At 43.2% G+C, this 19,497-nt stretch overlaps 1 protein-coding gene across 2 annotated transcripts in view; it reads left to right on the forward strand.

Moving 5' to 3' along the window:
• The first annotated feature begins 8,869 nt into the window (after window positions 1–8,869).
• TGFBRAP1 (transforming growth factor beta receptor associated protein 1) overlaps window positions 8,870–19,497 on the forward strand; it is a 28,663-nt gene continuing 18,035 nt past the window's right edge. The window contains exons 1-4 of one of the 2 annotated variants that reach the window (XM_081946765.1): window positions 8,871–9,306; window positions 11,149–11,246; window positions 11,387–12,094; window positions 15,372–15,566. In XM_081946765.1, coding sequence (XP_081802891.1) covers window positions 11,410–12,094; window positions 15,372–15,566 — 880 coding nt within the window. In that variant the 5' untranslated portion in view covers window positions 8,871–9,306; window positions 11,149–11,246; window positions 11,387–11,409. Of the gene's footprint in view, window positions 9,307–11,148; window positions 11,247–11,386; window positions 12,095–15,371; window positions 15,567–19,497 lie in introns of both variants that reach the window. The other variant, XM_081946766.1, reaches the window with a different exon arrangement.

The following is a 19,497-nucleotide window of genomic DNA, read 5'->3' on the forward strand; positions in this document are numbered from 1 at the left end:
TCTTTCTGAGGCCGGGAATGGCCTGTTTCATGGATGCCCATGAAATGATCGTCAGGGTTGATCCTGTGTCAACCTCCAGCTCGCAGGGTGAGCCCTCCAAGAGGACTGTGACTTTCAGCCTTTTGGGCCGCTTAGGGCGGACCTGATGTATCGTGGTGAGATACGTTCGCAACTCCTCTCTCTGGGTCAACTCTATCTCATCGTCTATATCCTGAAAATACTCTCGTTGAGCGTCTTGGTAGAACGCTCTTTCGGCTCTCTGTGTGAATTCTCTCTGGGGATACGCTCGCTCACTTTCTTGTGAGTAATCTCTCTGGGAATACGCTCGTTCAGCTCTTTGGGGAGTTTCTCTCTGGGTAAACACTTGTGGATTTCTCTCTGGGCGCCCTTTTTGATTTCGCCAAGCCCCTGGGTTGGGCTTCTGTTGGCGGTACATGGGTGGCTGCCGTGAGGCAGGGACTCCGCTCCGGCACACTCGTGCGATGTGCCCAAGTTTGTTGCAGTGCGAACAAACAACGTTCCTGAACCTGCAAGTAGACCTGGGGTGATTCCCTCCGCAGCTTGCGCAGGGCGGCAAGCGGGATCCGGGTTTCCCCCCAGGCCTCCAGTGACTGCTCTGCATTAGGTGACTGTCCTCGAACTCGGGATCCACGTAGTCGGGGCTTGCGTCTTCGTAGTGGACTCTGGTTTGTCTCGGTGCCGGCTGGGTTTCGTTGACCCTTCTTTGTATGGTCACTGCTGATTTCTCCGCTGATTCCGACGCTCTTGCTTTGTTCAATGCTGACTGTAGGGTTAGATTCGGGTTGGCTAACAGTTTCTTTTGCAACGAAATGTCTCTTACCCCACAGATGAATTGCTCTAAGATATGCTCTTCCAAATCCCTGTATTCACAGTGGGCTGCTATTCTTCGTAGAGCTGCAACAAATTGGTTAATGGATTCTCCCGCCATTTGAGTCCTCGTGTTGAATTCTTTGCGGCTGACATGGCGGGACGGTTTTGGCGCGTAATGTGTTTCCAAGGCTTGTTTCAGCGTCGCCCACGGTACTGCTTGTATTGGAGTAGGCGCGGTGAGGTCTCTGGCCGTATTGAAGACTTCCTTTCCGCAGTAGCCGAGGAAGATATTTTTCTTTCTTGCATCGGTGATCCCCGTGTACTCATTTGCTTCGAGGAAACACTCGAAGCGAATCATGAAGGCTTCCCATTCGTCGGTTGCTGGGTCGAAAGGAGCGGGGGGAGCATGCATCGCCATTTTCTCAGTTTGAATTTGCCGCGCTGCGGTGATCTGAGATGGCTGCCGGAATTTCTGCCGAATTCCTGGGCTGGATCAAATCCGGAGATTCTTGAAGTGCGCTCTTCGTCCTATCTGTCTCTCAATCCCACCTTCGTCGCCAATGTTAGATCTGGGCAACGAGAGACAGACTGCGGACACGAAGTAACTCAACAGCTCATTTTATTAGTAGTAGTAGTGATCCAGCTTAACCTGTGGTCGGAGGGTTCCCCTTTTATAGGGATGAGGCACGCCCATTGACCAATCAGATGAATACCTGTTTCCCGCTGTAGGAGCGGACCTGAGGGAAGACTTATCTCGATATATGCTAATATCTAACAGTTTCCTTGCCCTTCCCTCGGTCACATCGAGTCGGGGGAGCGGGACACCTTTCCTGACTAGCCCATTAAAAGGCACGAGTTTTGGTGAGCTGCAGCTTTTGCCTTGTAATGCAATGGGCTAATCGGAAAAGACGTTCTCGGGCTGCTTCTTTGCCACCTCTAAAAGGACTCTCCTCTATAACGTCGATCACATTTAAAGTTCAGTTACAAAGCTTGTACGCGGGCATGCGAGCACGCTAAATTTGAAACGCCGTTGCAAAAAAGTGAATTTTGACTTCCTGTTAAACGCTTTGAGCTTCTCATTGTAGAGATTCCTTTTTAGGGGAAGAACTGAATTCTTTTTGACGACCTGCATATCGCGAGCAGCCTCCCCCCCCCCTCCGATGCTGCAGCGTGGGGATAAACCCCGCATATTACTTATTTGCCAGCAAATAAATATTGGATGTCTACGTTATTTTGTTCAAGTCGCTCGCCTGGCCACGGCAGCAGATCTCGTGAAGCGATCGGGAGAAGATCTCCGTAGCCCTTGGGGAAGGAGGCGCTAGGAGATCCCGGGAGCAGGTAACCCAATTTTTCTGGACAAAACCCATCGTCCCAGTTGCCATAGTAGTTATATGAAGGCGATCAGAAAGCCGTCTTTTCACCTCCTGCTTGTTACAACACGAAGGGGAAATGTTGATAGATACATATTTTGTGCTATTCTTCATTTTTTATATATCTTTGGCAAGGAAGAGACTTGGAAGATGCGCATCTAAATGACGAAAGAGAATTAGGAAGAACTTTAAAAGAAACAACTCCCCGCCCCCGCCCGCCCCCACCTTCAAAACATCCGGGTTAGAAAGGTCGTGGGTGCAAATTTAGAAAGTTTTGACCCAAATCGTTTTTTAATAAAAAGTTATGAATGATATTTACTCTCGTATTTTGAAATGTTTATATATTTCAGCTTGAATATGGACGAATGACTATGGAGAACAAGGAGAGTTATCTATAGAGAATTATTAAAAATAATCTTGTTGGCTAACGTGGATTTTGCAGGCTATGCTAATAGAAAGTTTGTGTGTTTGTGTTCAGCTAGCTATAGATATTTATTGTAACATTCTATAACTATTAGCAATGGATTTTACTTTCAGATGCAAATTATCAAGATTTTTTTTAAAAAAACTAATGAACTGAAACAATTGTATAATGTCCCTGTAGACAACTGCTACAAGCTACACTGATGGTGTAAAAGTGGCAAAGTGCCCTGTGATGTGACGACACATCTGAGCCTTTCAATGCAATCTCAGATAATTGTGTATGAATTCTAAAATAAACTCCATTGTGTGTCTTAAATAAATGCCAACTTGATTCTAAATGTGTTAAAATACAACTCTTGAAATTTTATTGGGCTATGCTAGCTAGAAATTATGGATGGGTGTACTTGGAAAATACCAATATGAGAAAGTTGACTGAATATGTTTTTGTTAGTCGCAAAGTCGTGTCCAACCTATCACAACTCCATGGACAACGTTCCTCCAGGCCTTCCTGTCCTCTACCATCCCCCGAATATGAGTATATATGAATATAACTTTGAAAGTGAGACTTTGACTAAATGGTGCATTTTTTCATTACTGCTTGCAAAATATCTGCAAACACTGCAATCCCAAAAATGTTAATTTATTTTATAAATAACTCAATTTAGTGAACAAAGGCAAGAGTAAAATATCATATCAATATTAACCCCCTGTTAAACTACTTTAGGAAGTTATCACCCAGCCCTCTCCCAGAAAAATGAAATATCCTGGGAAATATTTAAAAGGCAGAATATTTCTCTGGATGTGAAAAGAAACATGTTTCAAAAAGACAAGGTAACTCTTCCTGCAGCTTCCTGCCCCCACCTTTTGTCCATGAGCCATTAAAGCCCGAGCTAGTCCACTTTACATAATAAAAGACTTCTCCCCTTCAGCTCCAGGGGGATGGGAATGAAGGCATGGTAATATAAGCCTTTACTCAACTGACCACATGGCATCTGAACTCAATCAAACCTGGATTCAAAACTCAGGCTAGAGGATTGCCCTTGCATGGGCCCATGTGAGTCTGAAACCAATCAGAATACAGTTCTTACACAGGAACAGGAAATAGGTGGGGTCGAACAGATTATAAAAAGCCCTGCAAGCCCTTCTTCCCTTTTCTTCTTCATCACCCAACACCTGGAAGCATGTGATCACCTTTTTCCCCAGGACCTCCAGCCATGCGTCCTTTCCTCCATTAAAACATTAAACCATCTTTGTAAGCAGCCTCCATGCTTCCAGTGTATTTTCCCCCACTTGGGGGCGAACCCAGAAGGACATTTTCTTCCAACACTACTATTGTAATTCAACTTGCAGGAAGTTTGCTACAGCTTATATATCTCCAATCATCCTTGCAGTTAACTTAGATTCATCCTGGATTAGGGTTAGGGTTAGGGTTAAATATCCAGGATTGTTTCTTAATGCTATCTCTTTTCAATTGTTGTCCAGTTAAATATATTAGATCCATTCTCCAAAGTTGATCTTTATTCCCCAAAAAGTCCAACTGAAGTTGTTTTTGAGTTGAGTATGATAAATCCCCTTCATTTGACCATTCTCCAATCCCCTTCATTTGACCATTCAGTCAGTTTTCTGTTATTGTAAGAGTGAAAGCCTGAAGGCATTGCATTATGCAAGCATGCATAATAATCCCCTCAGGTAAGGGATTTATAGGTCTAAAATTTATAACATTTCAGGTCTAAATTTATAACATCTGTACCTCTTTTAATATCCTTCACCGAATCTGCTGCTTTCAAATCCAATTCTTTTTGTGAATCTAATTTAACTCTAATTACTTGCATTTGGATGAGTTTTTTTGCAAGCATTATTTTGTCAAACTATTTAAAAAAGTTTTTCAAGTTGGATTTGCATATAACCAAAAGGTCCTGTTGCTCTGATGTAACTTGGCAACAGAGGGATAAAGCTTCTCAGAGACAGGGAGGATATATGTCAACATAGAGAGGCTAGGAGACTATTTCAATCCAGATTAAAAAAGATTTTTGAAGAAATAATCTTCAAAGTATAGTAATGTTCCAAAATAGATGTAAATCAAATCCAAACACTTATTACTTCAAGGCATGTCTTGTTTTTTTTCTGACAAAGAATATTCAAAAAAGTCAAAAAAAGATCAAAGGCAAAGAACAAGAAAGAAATAGATAAAATCCAACAGGGGTTAAAATAAATCAGCGTTCAACCAGCTGGTCAACTTTCAGAGATAAGAAACTAAACAAAACAAACTTTTTAAAAGGTAGTTGAAACCCATGTGTGCTTAAGAGAACTGTCTGCCAAAAGGAAAAAGATGGATGACCTGGTTTTCTGCCACTCCCACTTGGAACAGTAATCTTCAAGATTCCTCATCCCAGGTGGGTCCACTTTTATCCAGAGACAATCTGGGTCACTCCTAAGTGCTCCTATTCAAATCCAGGGAGCAAGGCCACCAAAGAACCAGCTTTTGGTAGCAAAATCAGATCATCAGCAGGAGAGAAAAATCTTGGGGAGGAGCTCATAGATTGATCCTGAAAAGGTAAATAGAATCTGGTTCGGTTTGTTAACTGTTTCGGAGACCATCAAAAAAGTCTATGGCTCTATATGAAAATCAGCATTTTAAAAAACATCCCAAAAGACAATGGCAAACTACTACTGTAGTTACCAGGAAATCCCCATGGATGTATCTCTAAAGTCACCAGAAATCCAGTTCAATGTGTAGGAGGTTATCACCCAGCCCACTCCCAGAAAAATGAAATATCCTAGGAAATATTGAAAAGGCAGAATATTATATTTCCCTGGATGTGAGAAGGAAGAAACATGTTTTAAATTGAGAATAGCTCCCTGTAGCTTCCTGCCTCCACCCCTTTTGTCAATGGGCCATTAAGAAGGCCAAGCCAGTCCCTTTACTAATAAAGAGTTCTCCCCTTCAGCTCCAGGGGGATGGGAATGAAGGCATGATAATATAAGCCTTTACTCAACTGACCACATGGCATCTGAGAACTCTGAGAATTCAATCAAACCTGGACTCAGCCTAGAGAGTTGCCCCTGCATGGGCCCATGTGAGTCTGACAACCAATCAGAATACATTTCTTACACAGGAACAGGAAACAGAGAGGTGGGACTGAACAGGTTATAAAAAGCCTAGCAAGCCCCTCCATCGGCCCTTCTCTTCTTCTCCACCAACATTGAAGCATGTGATCACTTTTTCTGTTCAGGACTCAAGCCATGTCGTCCTGTCCACCATTAAAACCATCTTTCCAAGCAACCTCCATGTCTCCAGTGTCTTTTTCCCCACTTGGAGCCGAACCCAGAAGGACATTTCTTTCATCAATTGTAAAAGTGCTTTGACCTGTATCCTACAAATCACACTTTGAAAATGTGGGTTCGTGACATTGGAAGCCCCTTTCTCTAAGGATAAGATCATTCAGTTCATCTGAACCTGGCTTTCTCCTAGACTACCTTCTGACCTCATTAATCCAATTTGTTATCAATAATTTCATCACACTTGCAGACATTCTGCAATACCAATAGTAAATAAATAGTAAAACCCAACCTTGCACATTGTGTCATTCTTAGGGGTTTACTTAAGCTATTTTTTGTGCATTCAGACAGAAATCTCAGCAAAAAGAAAATTGTTTGGCTGCATGCATCTCCTTTATTTTGTCTATATTCTGCATGGAACAATTCATGAAGAAGGCAGTCTATTCAGTGTGGAATACTCAAGTCATTTCACCATTTTTCTCTTTAAATATGAAAAAAACTTTGAATAATTCATTGTACAGCAGGAAATATGTGGAAAAAAATGACAAATTTAACTTTAAATTTTAGAAAATTTCTGATTAACAGAAATAATTTCTAGATTGCCTTTAAAATATAGAAAGTTTTATAAGTTTTGTTGTTATTGTTGCTAAAAGCTACAAATATTTCAGGTTTTTTTCCCCCTAATCAGGTAAGAGACATGGAATTATGCTTGAAATGATGCAATATTGAAAAATGTTTTGATTAAGAGTTTACTCCCAAATGTAGGACAAGGGCTCTAAAATCAGTTACTTATCAGTCTAATTCATAATAGCCTTCAGATGTTCATAGTGCAGTGTCAGAAACCTGAAAATCTGATATACAATAGATATCATAAAGAAATCATTAACCTACAGACTTGATGTACTGGTTGTTAATATTTGTCTGTGCTTTCCAATCTTGCTTATTCTATTCAAATGGAACTCCTGGAGTTCATTCAACCTAAACAGTTCCACAGAGACAGGCTGGTCTAAAGATGCCCCAATCCCACAGCTCAGCTACTAAGGTATATGGGAACTGTATGTGGGGAAAGAAGTCTTCTACTATGTGAGTCCTAAGTTTCAGTCTGGTCCCTAATGGACCACATGAATCCTATCTCCAAGGTAAGTAAGAGAGAGAGAAAATGCACCTTGCCATCATTTTTCATGAGTGGTTTGCCCTAGTGTGACTTGCCCCTAGTCACACAGCTGACTGTGCCTAAAGCAGGATTAGAATTTGTGGTTTCCCAGTTTCCAGCCTGCTTCCTGGTTTTTATATGCAAGTTGGAGCTGTGTATGTATATCAGGAGAAACATAATCATCAGTTGCATATAGTAGTCATTAAGTGCTTAATTACTGTAATACAGATAGTCTTTGAGTGAAAATTGCTAAGCTAGGCCAGTAGAGGAAGAAGATGGCAAGGTAAGATAAATGAATGGGGTCATAATTGCAGAAATGTCTTTGAAAGATGTAAAATTTACCATGAGTCAGATTAAGATAGCAAACATTTAACTAAGCCTTTACCAGGTGTAGTATTCTGCTATATTTATCTTACTCATACTCAATATTGTCATTAAGAGCTAAAGGTGCTTAACATTTACAAACACTTGATTTTTTAAATTTAAAATGTTCATTTTTATAAAGAGCGCTACACATTATTGCCATTTTTACCTTAAAAACAAAGTTTATTCAAAGTTATCAGTATATTTAATTATTTAGGCATTTGATCTTTAAGATCTTTTTTTTATGTCTGGTCAATGGGAAATGACATTATCCTTTTTTCTTCTTATATCACCTTTTATTTTTGGCCTCGACTCAATAGCCAGGCATAACCAAACGTTCCTTAAATTCACATTTTCCTTTCCCGCACGAAATTAGAACAGAGAACTTTTTTTTCTTCCTTATAATGGCTGAGGCATATATGGAAAGCTTTGGACTAGTTGGGATTCTATTCCAGCTCATCAAGGATTTTCTCCTGGACACTCATGACATCATCTGGACTGACTTCAGGAGATCTGGGGCTTATGGTTTAAAAAACAGTAGCCAAGTGTTGCACATAAAAATAGGCAAAACCCTTCAATTGCATGTCACCACTGCTCTTTTCACTTTTGCACCCTGTGGACACTGACACCTCAAGACCCTATTTCTTATTTTCTGGTAGCATTTGGGCCAAATACAGTACAGGAGGGGGAAAGATTAGCAGAACCATGCCTGTGACAGAGACACAGAACCTGACTTAATTTATTTTTCCTTCACAAAAGATCTTCACCTGGGCATGCAAAATGTGATGGAAGGTGGCTAACTGCTTGTTTTTATATACCCATTTTGCTGCTGCTGCTGCTGCTGTTTGCTTCATGGAGTGGCGTGCATATTGCAAGCTCTAGATCCGTGTCACAAAGGACATTGTCTTGGACCTTTAAGGGCACGAACCGAGGTGGGCCAAAAACTAACCGTGGGAACAGTCCTCCAGATCTTTTCTTGGATTTCCAGGGCAGTTATTTTTCTTTCCCCCCCCCCTTTTTTTTTTTTTGTATGCCGATCACTTGTTAAAACAATTGTATGCGTCGTTTTAAATCCAACATTAGAGAAGCATTAGGTCAACCTTTACCGGCTGGTTCTCTTTCCAAGTCGCCCCCAAGAAACCGAGGATTAGGAAGCAGCTTCAGCTCTTGACGCACAGGAGCCAAAGCTGCGCTCCCACGGGCCGAATTCTACCCCGCTTTCCGGTGGAAATCCAACCCCAAACACCGTCTCTAAGAGCCACCCGCTTGCTGAGCCGAGGATTGCGCTCTGACGAAACTTTGCGCCGGTCAAACCCGCCCAGCGAGCCAACCCCAGCCCGCCCCGCACCAGGCAGCGGGAAGAACCCGCCTGTCAGCCTGCCTTGTGACCGGAAGGGCCGGGGAGCCGCCCCCGGAGGAAGAGCCAGCTGCAGGAGCCGCACGGCGCTGGCGAGGGAGCCACGGATTTCCCGGGGATACGGCGGGGAGCGGAGGCGCCGGCGCCGGCTGCCCTGAGCAGAGGCCTCGGCGGACGGCTTGGGAGGAGAGGCGGAGGAGCGGTGGCAGCTTGCATCTCCACTTCCATTCCTGCGCCCGACCTGCTGTTTGCCTTCCCCTTCTCCTCGCTCTCGGCTCCGGCCTCTTCCCGTAGCCGGTGTAGCAGCCCCCAGCCCGAGCGCTTGACCCAGCCTGGAGAGGGGCGTGCGTGGCGCAGAAGCCCGGCCTGGCCAGAGTAGGGGCCGCTGGAAACGAGACAATGCGAAACGCCATGTCCCACCCATCTTCCGTGGGCGAGGAAGCAGGAAAGGACGGGATCCTGCCAAGGCTGGCTTGAGCCTGGAGGAATTAAGGAGGCTGATTTGGAGAAGAGCTGAGGCTTCGCTCATGGTAAGGATGGAGCACTCCGTGGAGACCCAGGGGAGCCGAAATAGGTAGATCTCCTTCAGGTGGAAGATGAGAGTTGGCAGGTGATCTCTTGCGCCAAATCCCTCCGTGGATACAATAAAACTGAAGTGACAGCCGGTGCAAGAGTTATTGCTCCGTTTTGAAAGAGAAAGAATTAAACCCACCCAAGACCGGCTGTTTCTCTTGAAAATGACAATAATTGGGGATGATTTATTTAATGTATATTCTGCCTTTCCTGCAGAAGCTCAAAAGGATATTTCCCCCCTCCAATCCCCCCCCCTCCAATGATCCTATGAGTTGGGTAGGTCAGGGAGAAGATGTCTGATCTAAAGTCATCCATGAGTTTGGGCTTAATGTGGGCTGGAACCCCATTTCTAGTCTCACATCTTAACCCCTGCATTCAAGCTGTTTACAAAGTATCCAGAATCTTGATGTTTTCCAGATGTGTTTGATTATAGCAGCTGAAGTTAAGAGTGTGTAAGGCCAACAGACATCAGTTGAGAAAAAATTGCCTTAAAGACAGGCATTATTGAACAATTATTGAAGCAGTGCCATTTTAAAGGCATGGTAGAATCCCTAAGGAAGATGCTGTACTTTCATTGTGGTTATCAAGATTTCTGAATATATATCCTTATATTTCCCAATTAAACTATATTAGGATGCTTGCTTTAAAGGTTTATTTAGGGCTCCATATGGTTCCACTGTTACTTCTATTTTGTGCATTACAGCAAATCAATTACTTACAGACTTATTAATATTTACGTGCATGCAGATTATAAATATATTTTACATGTTTTACCTATTCTTACAACATCCCCATAAAATAGATTAGTATTCTTCCTATGTACATGAGGCTGAGATTGAAAGACAGTTTCATTTGTAGATACAATGAAATTATGTATTTTTAATCATAATCTTAATTGTAATTTCCCATACTTTGGTTACTTGTATATTTTTGGTAGTAAATAAAGATTGACTATTGAAGAAGAGGAAGAAATTAAAAAGTGGGTGCAATCATTCAAAAACATGTTAATCAACTTAATTAAATATTATTTAGAATCTGTTGGATTTTTAAAGATCTAAATATAGTGCAAAGTTACATTCATACAAATGTTGTTTACATAATTAGAATGCTGGTTTCGTCCAAAAAGGAGGAAAGATAGGTCAGAGTGTCTTGCATTGTGCCTCTGAAAAATGTAATGCAAATTAGATAATACCATGTTTTGTAAAATCTGTTCTAAAAGAAAATGGCTTAACCTACAAGCTGTTATGACTGTTCAGCCAGTGCTCTTTTTATTACAGTGTTTACAACTGCAGACACCAATGTGAAGAAGCCTGTCCAGTATGATGAGAGTTATTTTTAAATAAGCATACTTAGATTGCACTGTTTATAAATAATGCAATATTACCAAGAATATATTCTATCTGAAAACTGGCAACTTAAATTCTACAGAATTTATCAACCATGAAAATAGAGCATATCTGAATAGGACTGAACTGGGGAAGGATACCTGTCTTGCACAGTGGCCTATAGTATGCTTCCAAAAATTTGGAATGAAAATAACATTTCTCTTAGGTAACTGTGGCACAGATGTGTTGAGACCAGTGCTAGATGATATTAGCATACCGTGCTGAACCATCAACTTGTTGTGATTGGACATGAGTTCTGGTAATTCTCATGATGATAACTTCTTGAGAAGATGGAAATATGCTCCAAAGTCTTGGGTGCTAAACAGTCATGAAACTGACATCTGTTTTATTATTTTGAGGGATCTGTGTTCTAGAGCAGTGTGTATTTATGTATGTATTTATTTAAATTTACAGGTATAATTTCTATGGCTGCCCAAGCTGCAAATGCAAGAGTTCAATTGTATTAAAATAGTTGTCTTCAGAAATTTATTCCTCAGCAGTTTGGTGAACAGGTATTGTGAAAATTGACAATTTCATACCATTAAAGTTTAAAGAGTGGGGAAGCCTGGTATTTTGAATGATGAAAAGACAATGTAGCTTTCAATCCAGAAGTCCAAAAATCCAGTTTCTTTCTTTCTATTTATTAATTTAGTAGGCCATCTTCTGGAAAGCACAATGAGTGTCAAAGCCTTCAAGCTTGTTCCTGCAGTTGAGTGGGAGTTGCTGACGGGTGACAGATCTCGAATCCATATCGAATGTGTGGAGTGCTGTGGACGAAACCTCTACATTGGAACAAATGAGGGCTCTATTTGCCATTTTCTCTTGGAGGAGAAAAATTCCCCTTCTGAAAAAACACCTTTTTCTATTTCCAAGCAGCTGCATAAGTATCTCAGTTGCCGGAAGGCTGTGGGAGAGTTGAAAGCAGCTTCTGCACTTAACAGACTTCTGGTGCTCTGTGACAATACCATCACTTTAATGAACATGATCAGCTTGGAACCCATCTCCTCTGGGGCCAAAATCAAAGGAGCCCTGATGTTCACATTGAATGAGAACCCTGTGAATGGGGATCCATTCTGTGTGGAAGTATGTATTGTTTCAGTGAAACGGAGGACCATCCAAATATATTTGGTCTACGAGGACAAAGTACAGATTTTGAAAGAATGTTGCACGCGAGAACAGCCTTCTGCTGTAGCGGTGGATGGCTATTACTTATGCCTTGCTCTCACTAACCAATATATTATACTGAACTACAATACTGGAGTTTCCCAGGAGCTCTTTCCTTATACTGGTGAACAGAAACGACCAGTTGTAAAAAGAATAGGCAGGGAAGAGTTCCTGTTGGCTGCACCTGGGGGATTAGGTAAGGTTCTTCAGCTCATTATTTGGGAACTTTTGCTTTACCTTTTCTTAACCCTTCTTCCTCCTGCATAGTAATTTTGCAAGACTTCTGCAAAAAAATAATAATTGCAAAATCAAAATTCACAAAATGCTGATGAATATTAGGCTGGATTGCTGTCTTATCAAAATATCCAGAGTTAGTTGTTCATTTAGAAAAGTACCTCTCCTTGTGAAATTAGTAACCTGTGCAGGATTTTATTTGTGTCCATTCCACATTTCTGCGACAAGTACACCTTTCTGACTTCTAACAATAAAAGCAATCCAAAAAAGAAATGGATTAATGTATTAAATAAAGTAATTAGTTCTAAACTGTCATTGGTTATTTTCTGAATCTAAAATCCTTAACATTCTGCAAAAGAATCAAGGTAGCACTAGTGAAAATGGAGTAAAAATATAAAAGAGCAAATAGATAAGCTTTGTTAGATATCATCTAAAAGATGTCACTAAATGTTTTTAATGTTATTTTCATAGAACAGTAGCATTTCTACTATGGGTATTAATTTAAAAATAGAATTTTGGCTTCAAAATTCTGATTTGCTTGAATTTTCTGGAAGGTAATTAGTTCCATTTTTATGAAACTGTTCTTAATAAATAGAATAAGAATTCTTGGGATGAATTTCTTATTTAAGTATGCAAAAACATGTGTATTGTTAAAACATGAAATATGTGATCTGACTTGTTTATTAACCAGATGAATAGCTTATAATGATATAAAGAGGAGAATCTGCAATTGTCCTCTTCTTTCTATTGATAAATGCGACTGTCTGGATTTTATCAATAGCTATAGCCTGTTTTTTATATGATGCAAGAAATGCTGGGTTAACTGTGATTGCTAAATAGTTCCATTGAAAAGTAATTTCTAGTGAACTCCATGGCACTTATTTCTGAACAAAAACTGCTACTTAAGTGACAAATTTATGCTGACAGTAAGAACTGTTATAAAAAAATCTTTTTGACAGTGAAATGAACTGATTCAAGAGGATGTAGGCAGGTCTTCATTGCTAGTAGCTGAGTTGCGTGGCCATTTGCTAGGGATAATATAATTCTTTCATTGAGCGGGATGAGCAAGTAATAACTAAGATCCTTCCAACTTTGCGCTTCAAAGTGAAATTTAATTCTAGGAATAAGAATTAACCAAAGCACAGAGAGAGTGACTGAACTGTGGCAATAGAGTCTCTGTATTGTGATACTCCATTAAATGTAGAAATCTGTAGATGCAGCCATACTTTATGGAAAGCCAATAGCCCTGCTAGCAAGGAAACAAGATAATTTTGGAAGATTGTGTGTCAGTGTGCAATACAATACAATAGCAGAGTTAGAAGGGACCTTGGAGGTCTTCTACTCCAACCCCCTGCCTAGGCAGGAAACCCTATACCGTTCCAGACAAATGGCTATCCAACATCTTCTTAAAGACTTCCAGTGTTGGGACATTCACAACTTCTGGAGGCAAGCTGTTCCACTGATTAATTGTTCTAACTGTCAGGAAATTTCTCCTCAGTTCTAAGTTGCTTCTCTCCTTGATTAGTTTCCACCCATTATTTTTGTTGTACTCGCAGGTGCCTTGGAGAATAGTTTGACTCCCTCTTCTTTGTGGCAACCCCTGAGATATTGGAACACTGCTATCATGTCTCCCCTAGTCCTTCTTTCTCTTAAGCTAGACATACCAAGTTCCTGCAACTGTTCTTCATATGTTTTAGTCTCCAGTCCCCTAATCATCTTTGTTGCTCTTCTCTGCACTCTTTCTAGAGTCTCCACATCTTTTCTACATTGTGGCGACCAAAACTGAATGCAGTATTCCAAGTGTGGCCTTACCAAGGCATTATAAAGTGGTATTAACACTTCACGTGATCTTGATTCTATCCCTCTGTTGATGCAGCCTAGAACTGTGTTGGCTTTTTTGGCAGCTGCTGCACACTGCTGGCTCATATTTAAATGGTTGTCCACTAGGACTCCAAGATCCCTCTCACAGTTACTACTATTGAGCAAGGTACCACCTATACTGTACCTGTGCATTTCATTTTTCTTGTCTAAATGTAGAACCTTACTCTTTTCACCATTGAATTTCATTTTATTAGATAGTGCCCAATGTTCAAGTTTGTCAAGATCCTTCTGTATCTTAAGCCTGTCTTCTGGAGTGTTGGCTATTCCTTCCAGCTTGGTGTCATCTGCAAATTTGATGATTTCCCCATTTATTCCCTCATCCAAATCATTGATGAAGATGTTGAAGAGTACTGGGCCTAAAACAGAGCCTTGGGGTACTCCGCTGCATACCTCCCTCCATGTAGATGCAGTTCCATTGAGGACTACACGTTGAGTGCGGTTGGTCAGCCTGTTACGAATCCACCTGGTGGTGATGCTGCCCAACCCACATTCTTCTACTTTATCTAGTAGTAGGTTATGGTCTACCGTATCAAATGCCTTACTGAAGTCCAAGTAAACTATATCGACGGCATTCCTCTGGTCTACTAATTTTGTCACTTTGTCAAAGAATACAATAAGATTAGTCTGGCATGATCTGTTTTGGACAAACCCATGTTGGCTTTTGGCTATTACTTTGTTTACTTCTAGGTGTTCACTAATTCGTTGCTTCATTATCTTTTCCAGAATCTTTCCTGGTATTGAGGTCAGGCTGATACTGTAGGTATATAGTTTCCTGGATCTATTTTTTTTCCTTTTTTGAAGATGGGAACCACATCAGCTCTTTTCCAGTCCTCTGGCAGTTCCCCGGTGCTCCAGGATCTCTGAAAGACATAGTTCAGTGGTTTTGAGATCTCATCTGCCAGTTCCTTTAGAACCCTGGGATGTAATCCGTCCAGTCCTGGTGATTTAAACTTGTCTAGGGTAGACAGGTGCTCACTTACCATTTTTTCCCCTATTTCAACTTGTGTTCCTAATCTGATTTTTGTGGTGGTGTTTTTGATAGGTTGGACTGTTTCCCTTTGTGTAAAGATAGATGCAAAAAATGAGTTAAATAGTTCTGCTTTCTCCCTTGCCACATGTCACCTTCTTGCCACTTTCTCCCAGTAAATAATTGTGCAAATAATTAGTATGCTACAATTCTGAAGCCTAAAATTACAGAATGGAATGGGAACATCTGATGCACTTCTTCGGGTGGCAGAATATATTTGGGTCATTCTTGGAAATTATCCATGTAACCTTTTGCAACAGCTATACATACAAACAACAGCTTTGAATTCAGGGTGAGAAAGTTCTAATTTCTTCTCTTTATACATTGGCAGGTATGTTTGCCACTGTGGATGGCATTTCCCAGCGGGCTCCTGTTCGCTGGTCCGAAAAGGTGATTGGGGCTGCCCTCTATTTTCCGTATGTAATTGCTCTTGATGAAGAATTCATTACTGTGCACAGTATGTTGGACCAGCAGCAGAAGCAAACCTTACCCTTTAAGGATGGGCATATCCTACAAGATTTTGAAGGTATGTAAGAGGGAGAGAGTCAGTCTGGTCCAGCAATTGAAGTGCTGGGTTAAAGGGTAGGAGACCCTGGAGTTTTATCCATGTGCCTTGGGCACAATAACTGTTCAGAGTTGCTTGATAGTGAAATGGGTGACCTATAAATTTAATAAACAACCAACCAATCAGTTGGTTCACTGTGCCCCTGGTCTTTCTCTCAGGCCTAGGAATGTAGTAAGTAATGGAAAGTCACTTCCAAAAATGTTGCAGAAAACCGCAAGGACTTTTCTCCAGGAGTCAAAACTGTTTGATTGAAAGGACCCAGAATCTGCCTTTATTTCTTTTATATTGATTGGTGTGTTGTGTAAGACACTAAATATCACAAGTACTTTTTGCTAACTGCTGCATGAAGCTGCTGTTTGTGTTGGCAATCATATATAAATAACAGGAAAACCTCAGCAAATCTGAACTGTTGTAAACTGGAGTTTCATTTCCTCATCTAAATGGATGAAAGGAAAATTATTTGTGAAAGATCAGCAAACATTTGTGACCATAAAGACCTTCTGAATAACTGCTGGCACTTGTATCTGGCATCCTTGAAATGGTGAAAGAGAGTTAATCAGCCCTAGTGGAAATTATAGTTTTACCGTTTGAATTTGAGAAAATGGCTATGTTTTTGTACGCGGGAACGCGATGGCTCAGTGGCTAAGAAGCTGAGCTTGTCGATCAGAAGGTTGGCAGTTCAGAGGTTCGAATCCCCAGTGCCGTGTAACGGAGTGAACTCCTGTTGCTTGTCCCTGCTTCTGTAAACCTAGCAGTTCGAAAGCATTAAAAAATGCAAGTAGAAAAATAGGGATGACCCTTGGTGGGAAGGTAACAGCGTTCCGTGCACCTTCGGCGTTTAGTCATGCTTGCCACATGACCACGGAGACGTCTTCGGACAGCGCTGGCTCTTTGGCTTTGAAATGGAGATGAGCACCATCCCCTAGAGTTGGGAACAACCATAATAATAATAATAATAATAATAATATATTTATTTCTTAGCCGCACCCTCTCCCGAAGGACTCGGGGCGGCGTACAACGAAACATTCGAAATAAATATGTAAACAAAACAAACATATAACAAAGGTACACTAAAACATACATACATACATAAGGAGGAGATCGATTGATAAAAACAATTAAAATACTGTATTTAAAACCCCTAGAAATTAAATGTAATTAAAATACCCAGTTAAAAACCCGTCAGGAGCGATATGGTTAAATCAAAGTTGAGCCAGGCCAGCTGCTTGGAATAGGTGGGTCTTAAGCTTAATACGGAAGGAGCGGAGGTCAGAGGTATTCCTAATATCCGGGGGGAGGTCATTCCACAGGGCTGGGCCCGCCACAGAGAAGGCTCTACTCCTAGGCGCCGCCCCTCGACACTGTCTGATGGACGGCACCTGGAGGAGGCCCTCTCTGTGCGAGCGGATTGGTCGCAGGGATGTATGGAGCAGAATACGATCCCGCAAGTAACTAGGTCCTAAGCCATGGAGCGCTTTAAAGATAGTTATCAAAACCTTGAAACGCACCCGATAGACCACAGGAAGCCAGTGCAGCTCGCGCAGGAGCGGTGTCACGTGGGAGTACCTAGTACTCCCCATAATTACCCGCGCGGCTGCGTTCTGGACCAACTGCAGCCTCCGGGTGCATTTCAAGGGAAGCCCCATGTAGAGAGCGTTACAGTAGTCCAAGCGAGACGTCACCAGCGCATGAGTGACTGTGCGCAAGGCATCCCGGTCCAGTAGGGGGCGCAATTGGCGCACCAGGCGAACCTGGTGGAAAGCCCCCCTTGCCACGGCTGTCACATGGTCATCCATGGACAGCCGGGCATCTAGGAGGACGCCCAAATTGCGCGCCCGCTCCACGGGGGCAAGATGGATGCCCCCAATGGGCAATGATGGAATTAATTGGCTGAACCGGGGGGCTGGTACCCACAGCCACTCCGTCTTGGAAGGGTTGAGCTTGAGTCGGTTGTCATCCATCCAGATCCGTACGGCTTCCACACACCGGGACATCACTTTGATGGCCTCGTTGGGGTGGTTCGGGGTGGAAAAGTACAGCTGAGTATCATCAGCGTACAGATGGTATCCCACCCCGAAACCACGGATGATCTCACCCAGCGGCTTCATATATGTGTTGAACAGGAGTGGCGAGAGGACCGACCCCTGTGGCACCCCACAAGTAAGGGGGCGTAGGGTCGACCTCTCTTCTCCTGTCAACACACGCTGCGTCCGGTCAGAAAGGTAGGAGCCGAACCACCGCAAAACGGTGCCCCGGACCCCCAACCCCTCCAGCCGGCGCAGCAGGATACCATGGTCGATGGTATCAAAAGCCGCCGAGAGGTCTAATAGGACCAGGATAGAGGAACAACCTCTATCTCTGGCCCTCCAGAGATCATCCACCAACGCGACCAAGGCCGTCTCCGTGCTGTGACCGGGGCGGAAGCCGGACTGGCGCGGGTCTAGATAATCATTTTCCTCCAGATGTCGTGGGAACTGGTAGGCCACCACACTCTCTACAACCTTCGCCAAGAAGGGAAGGTTGGAGACAGGACGATAATTGGCCAGCTCCAAAGGGTCCAGGGAAGGCTTCTTGAGCAAGGGTCTCACCACCGCCTCTTTCAAGGCGGCCGGGAGAGACCCCTCTCCCAACGAAGCATTCACTAGGCCCAGGAGCCAGTCTCGTGTAACCTCCCAGGATGCCAGTACAAGCCAGGAGGGACACGGGTCCAATAAACATGTGGTGGGTCGCAGTCGTCCACGCAATCTGTCCAAATCCTCGATGGCAACCAAGTCAAACTCCTCCCAGATAGAAGCCTCAAGACTCGCCATGGGCGTCTCCACTGGATCACTGACAGGAACCCAGTCTCTCCGGATTTGAGCGATTTTATCCTGCAGATATTTACCAAATTCCTCTGCCCTGCCCTGTAGAGGGGCCTCCCGCGGCCTCTGAAACAAGAGGGAGCGGGACACCCGAAACAGGGCGGCAGGGCGGTTCTCCGCGGATGCAATGAGAGTGGCACAGTATTGACGTTTGGCCGCTCTCAATGCCACAAGGTACGTCCTTAAATGGGCTCGTACCTGTGTTCGATCAAATTCGGAGCGAGAGGATCTCCAACGACTCTCTAGACGTCTCTTGCGGCATTTCATCACCCTCAGCTCCTCGGTAAACCAAGGGGCCAGGGTGGATCGTTGCCGCCGGAGAGGCCGCAAAGGCGCCACCCGGTTCAAGGCCCCGGTAGTTGCATTATTCCACGCAACCACCAGGTCCCCTACCCGGGGGCGGGTCAAGGTTACAGGAGGTGGCCCAAGCTCCGTCTGGAACCTATCAGGTTCCATCAGGCGCCTGGGGCGGAACCATCTGGAACTTTCCGGTTCCGCCTCCCCGCGGCGGGAGGTAGCACCAGGGAAGTCAAGACGAAGGAGTGAGTGATCTGACCATGACAGGGGAGTGATGGTTAAGTCGCCTCCTCCCAGATCACTCAGCCACTGGCCAGAGACAAAAACAAGGTCCAGAGTGTGACCTCCCTCGTGTGTTGGGCCCTGAATCATTTGAGTCAGGTCCATGGCTGTCATGGAAGCCATGAACTCCCGAACCCCCTCTGATGCTTCTCCCACCGACGGCAGGTTAAAATCCCCCATCACTAAAAGTTTGGGGGTCTCAACCGCCACCGATGCGATCAGCTCAAGGAGTTCAGGCAGGGCCGCTGATGTCTAGCGAGGAGCCAGGTATACTATCAGCAGGCCCAACTGTCTCCCAGGCCCCCATTTCACAACAAGGGCTTCACATCCGGACATCTGTGGCACAGTAGACTCCCTCGGCTCTAGGTCCTCCCGAATAAACCAGCACATATGTGTGAGGGAAACCTTTACCTTTACTGTATAGCATTGGAAATATTTATTTTTCCTTTAAA

Source organism: Natrix helvetica (assembly GCF_964273705.1).
Source record: "Natrix helvetica genome assembly, chromosome: 3".
NCBI classification, from domain to species: domain Eukaryota; kingdom Metazoa; phylum Chordata; class Lepidosauria; order Squamata; family Natricidae; genus Natrix; species Natrix helvetica.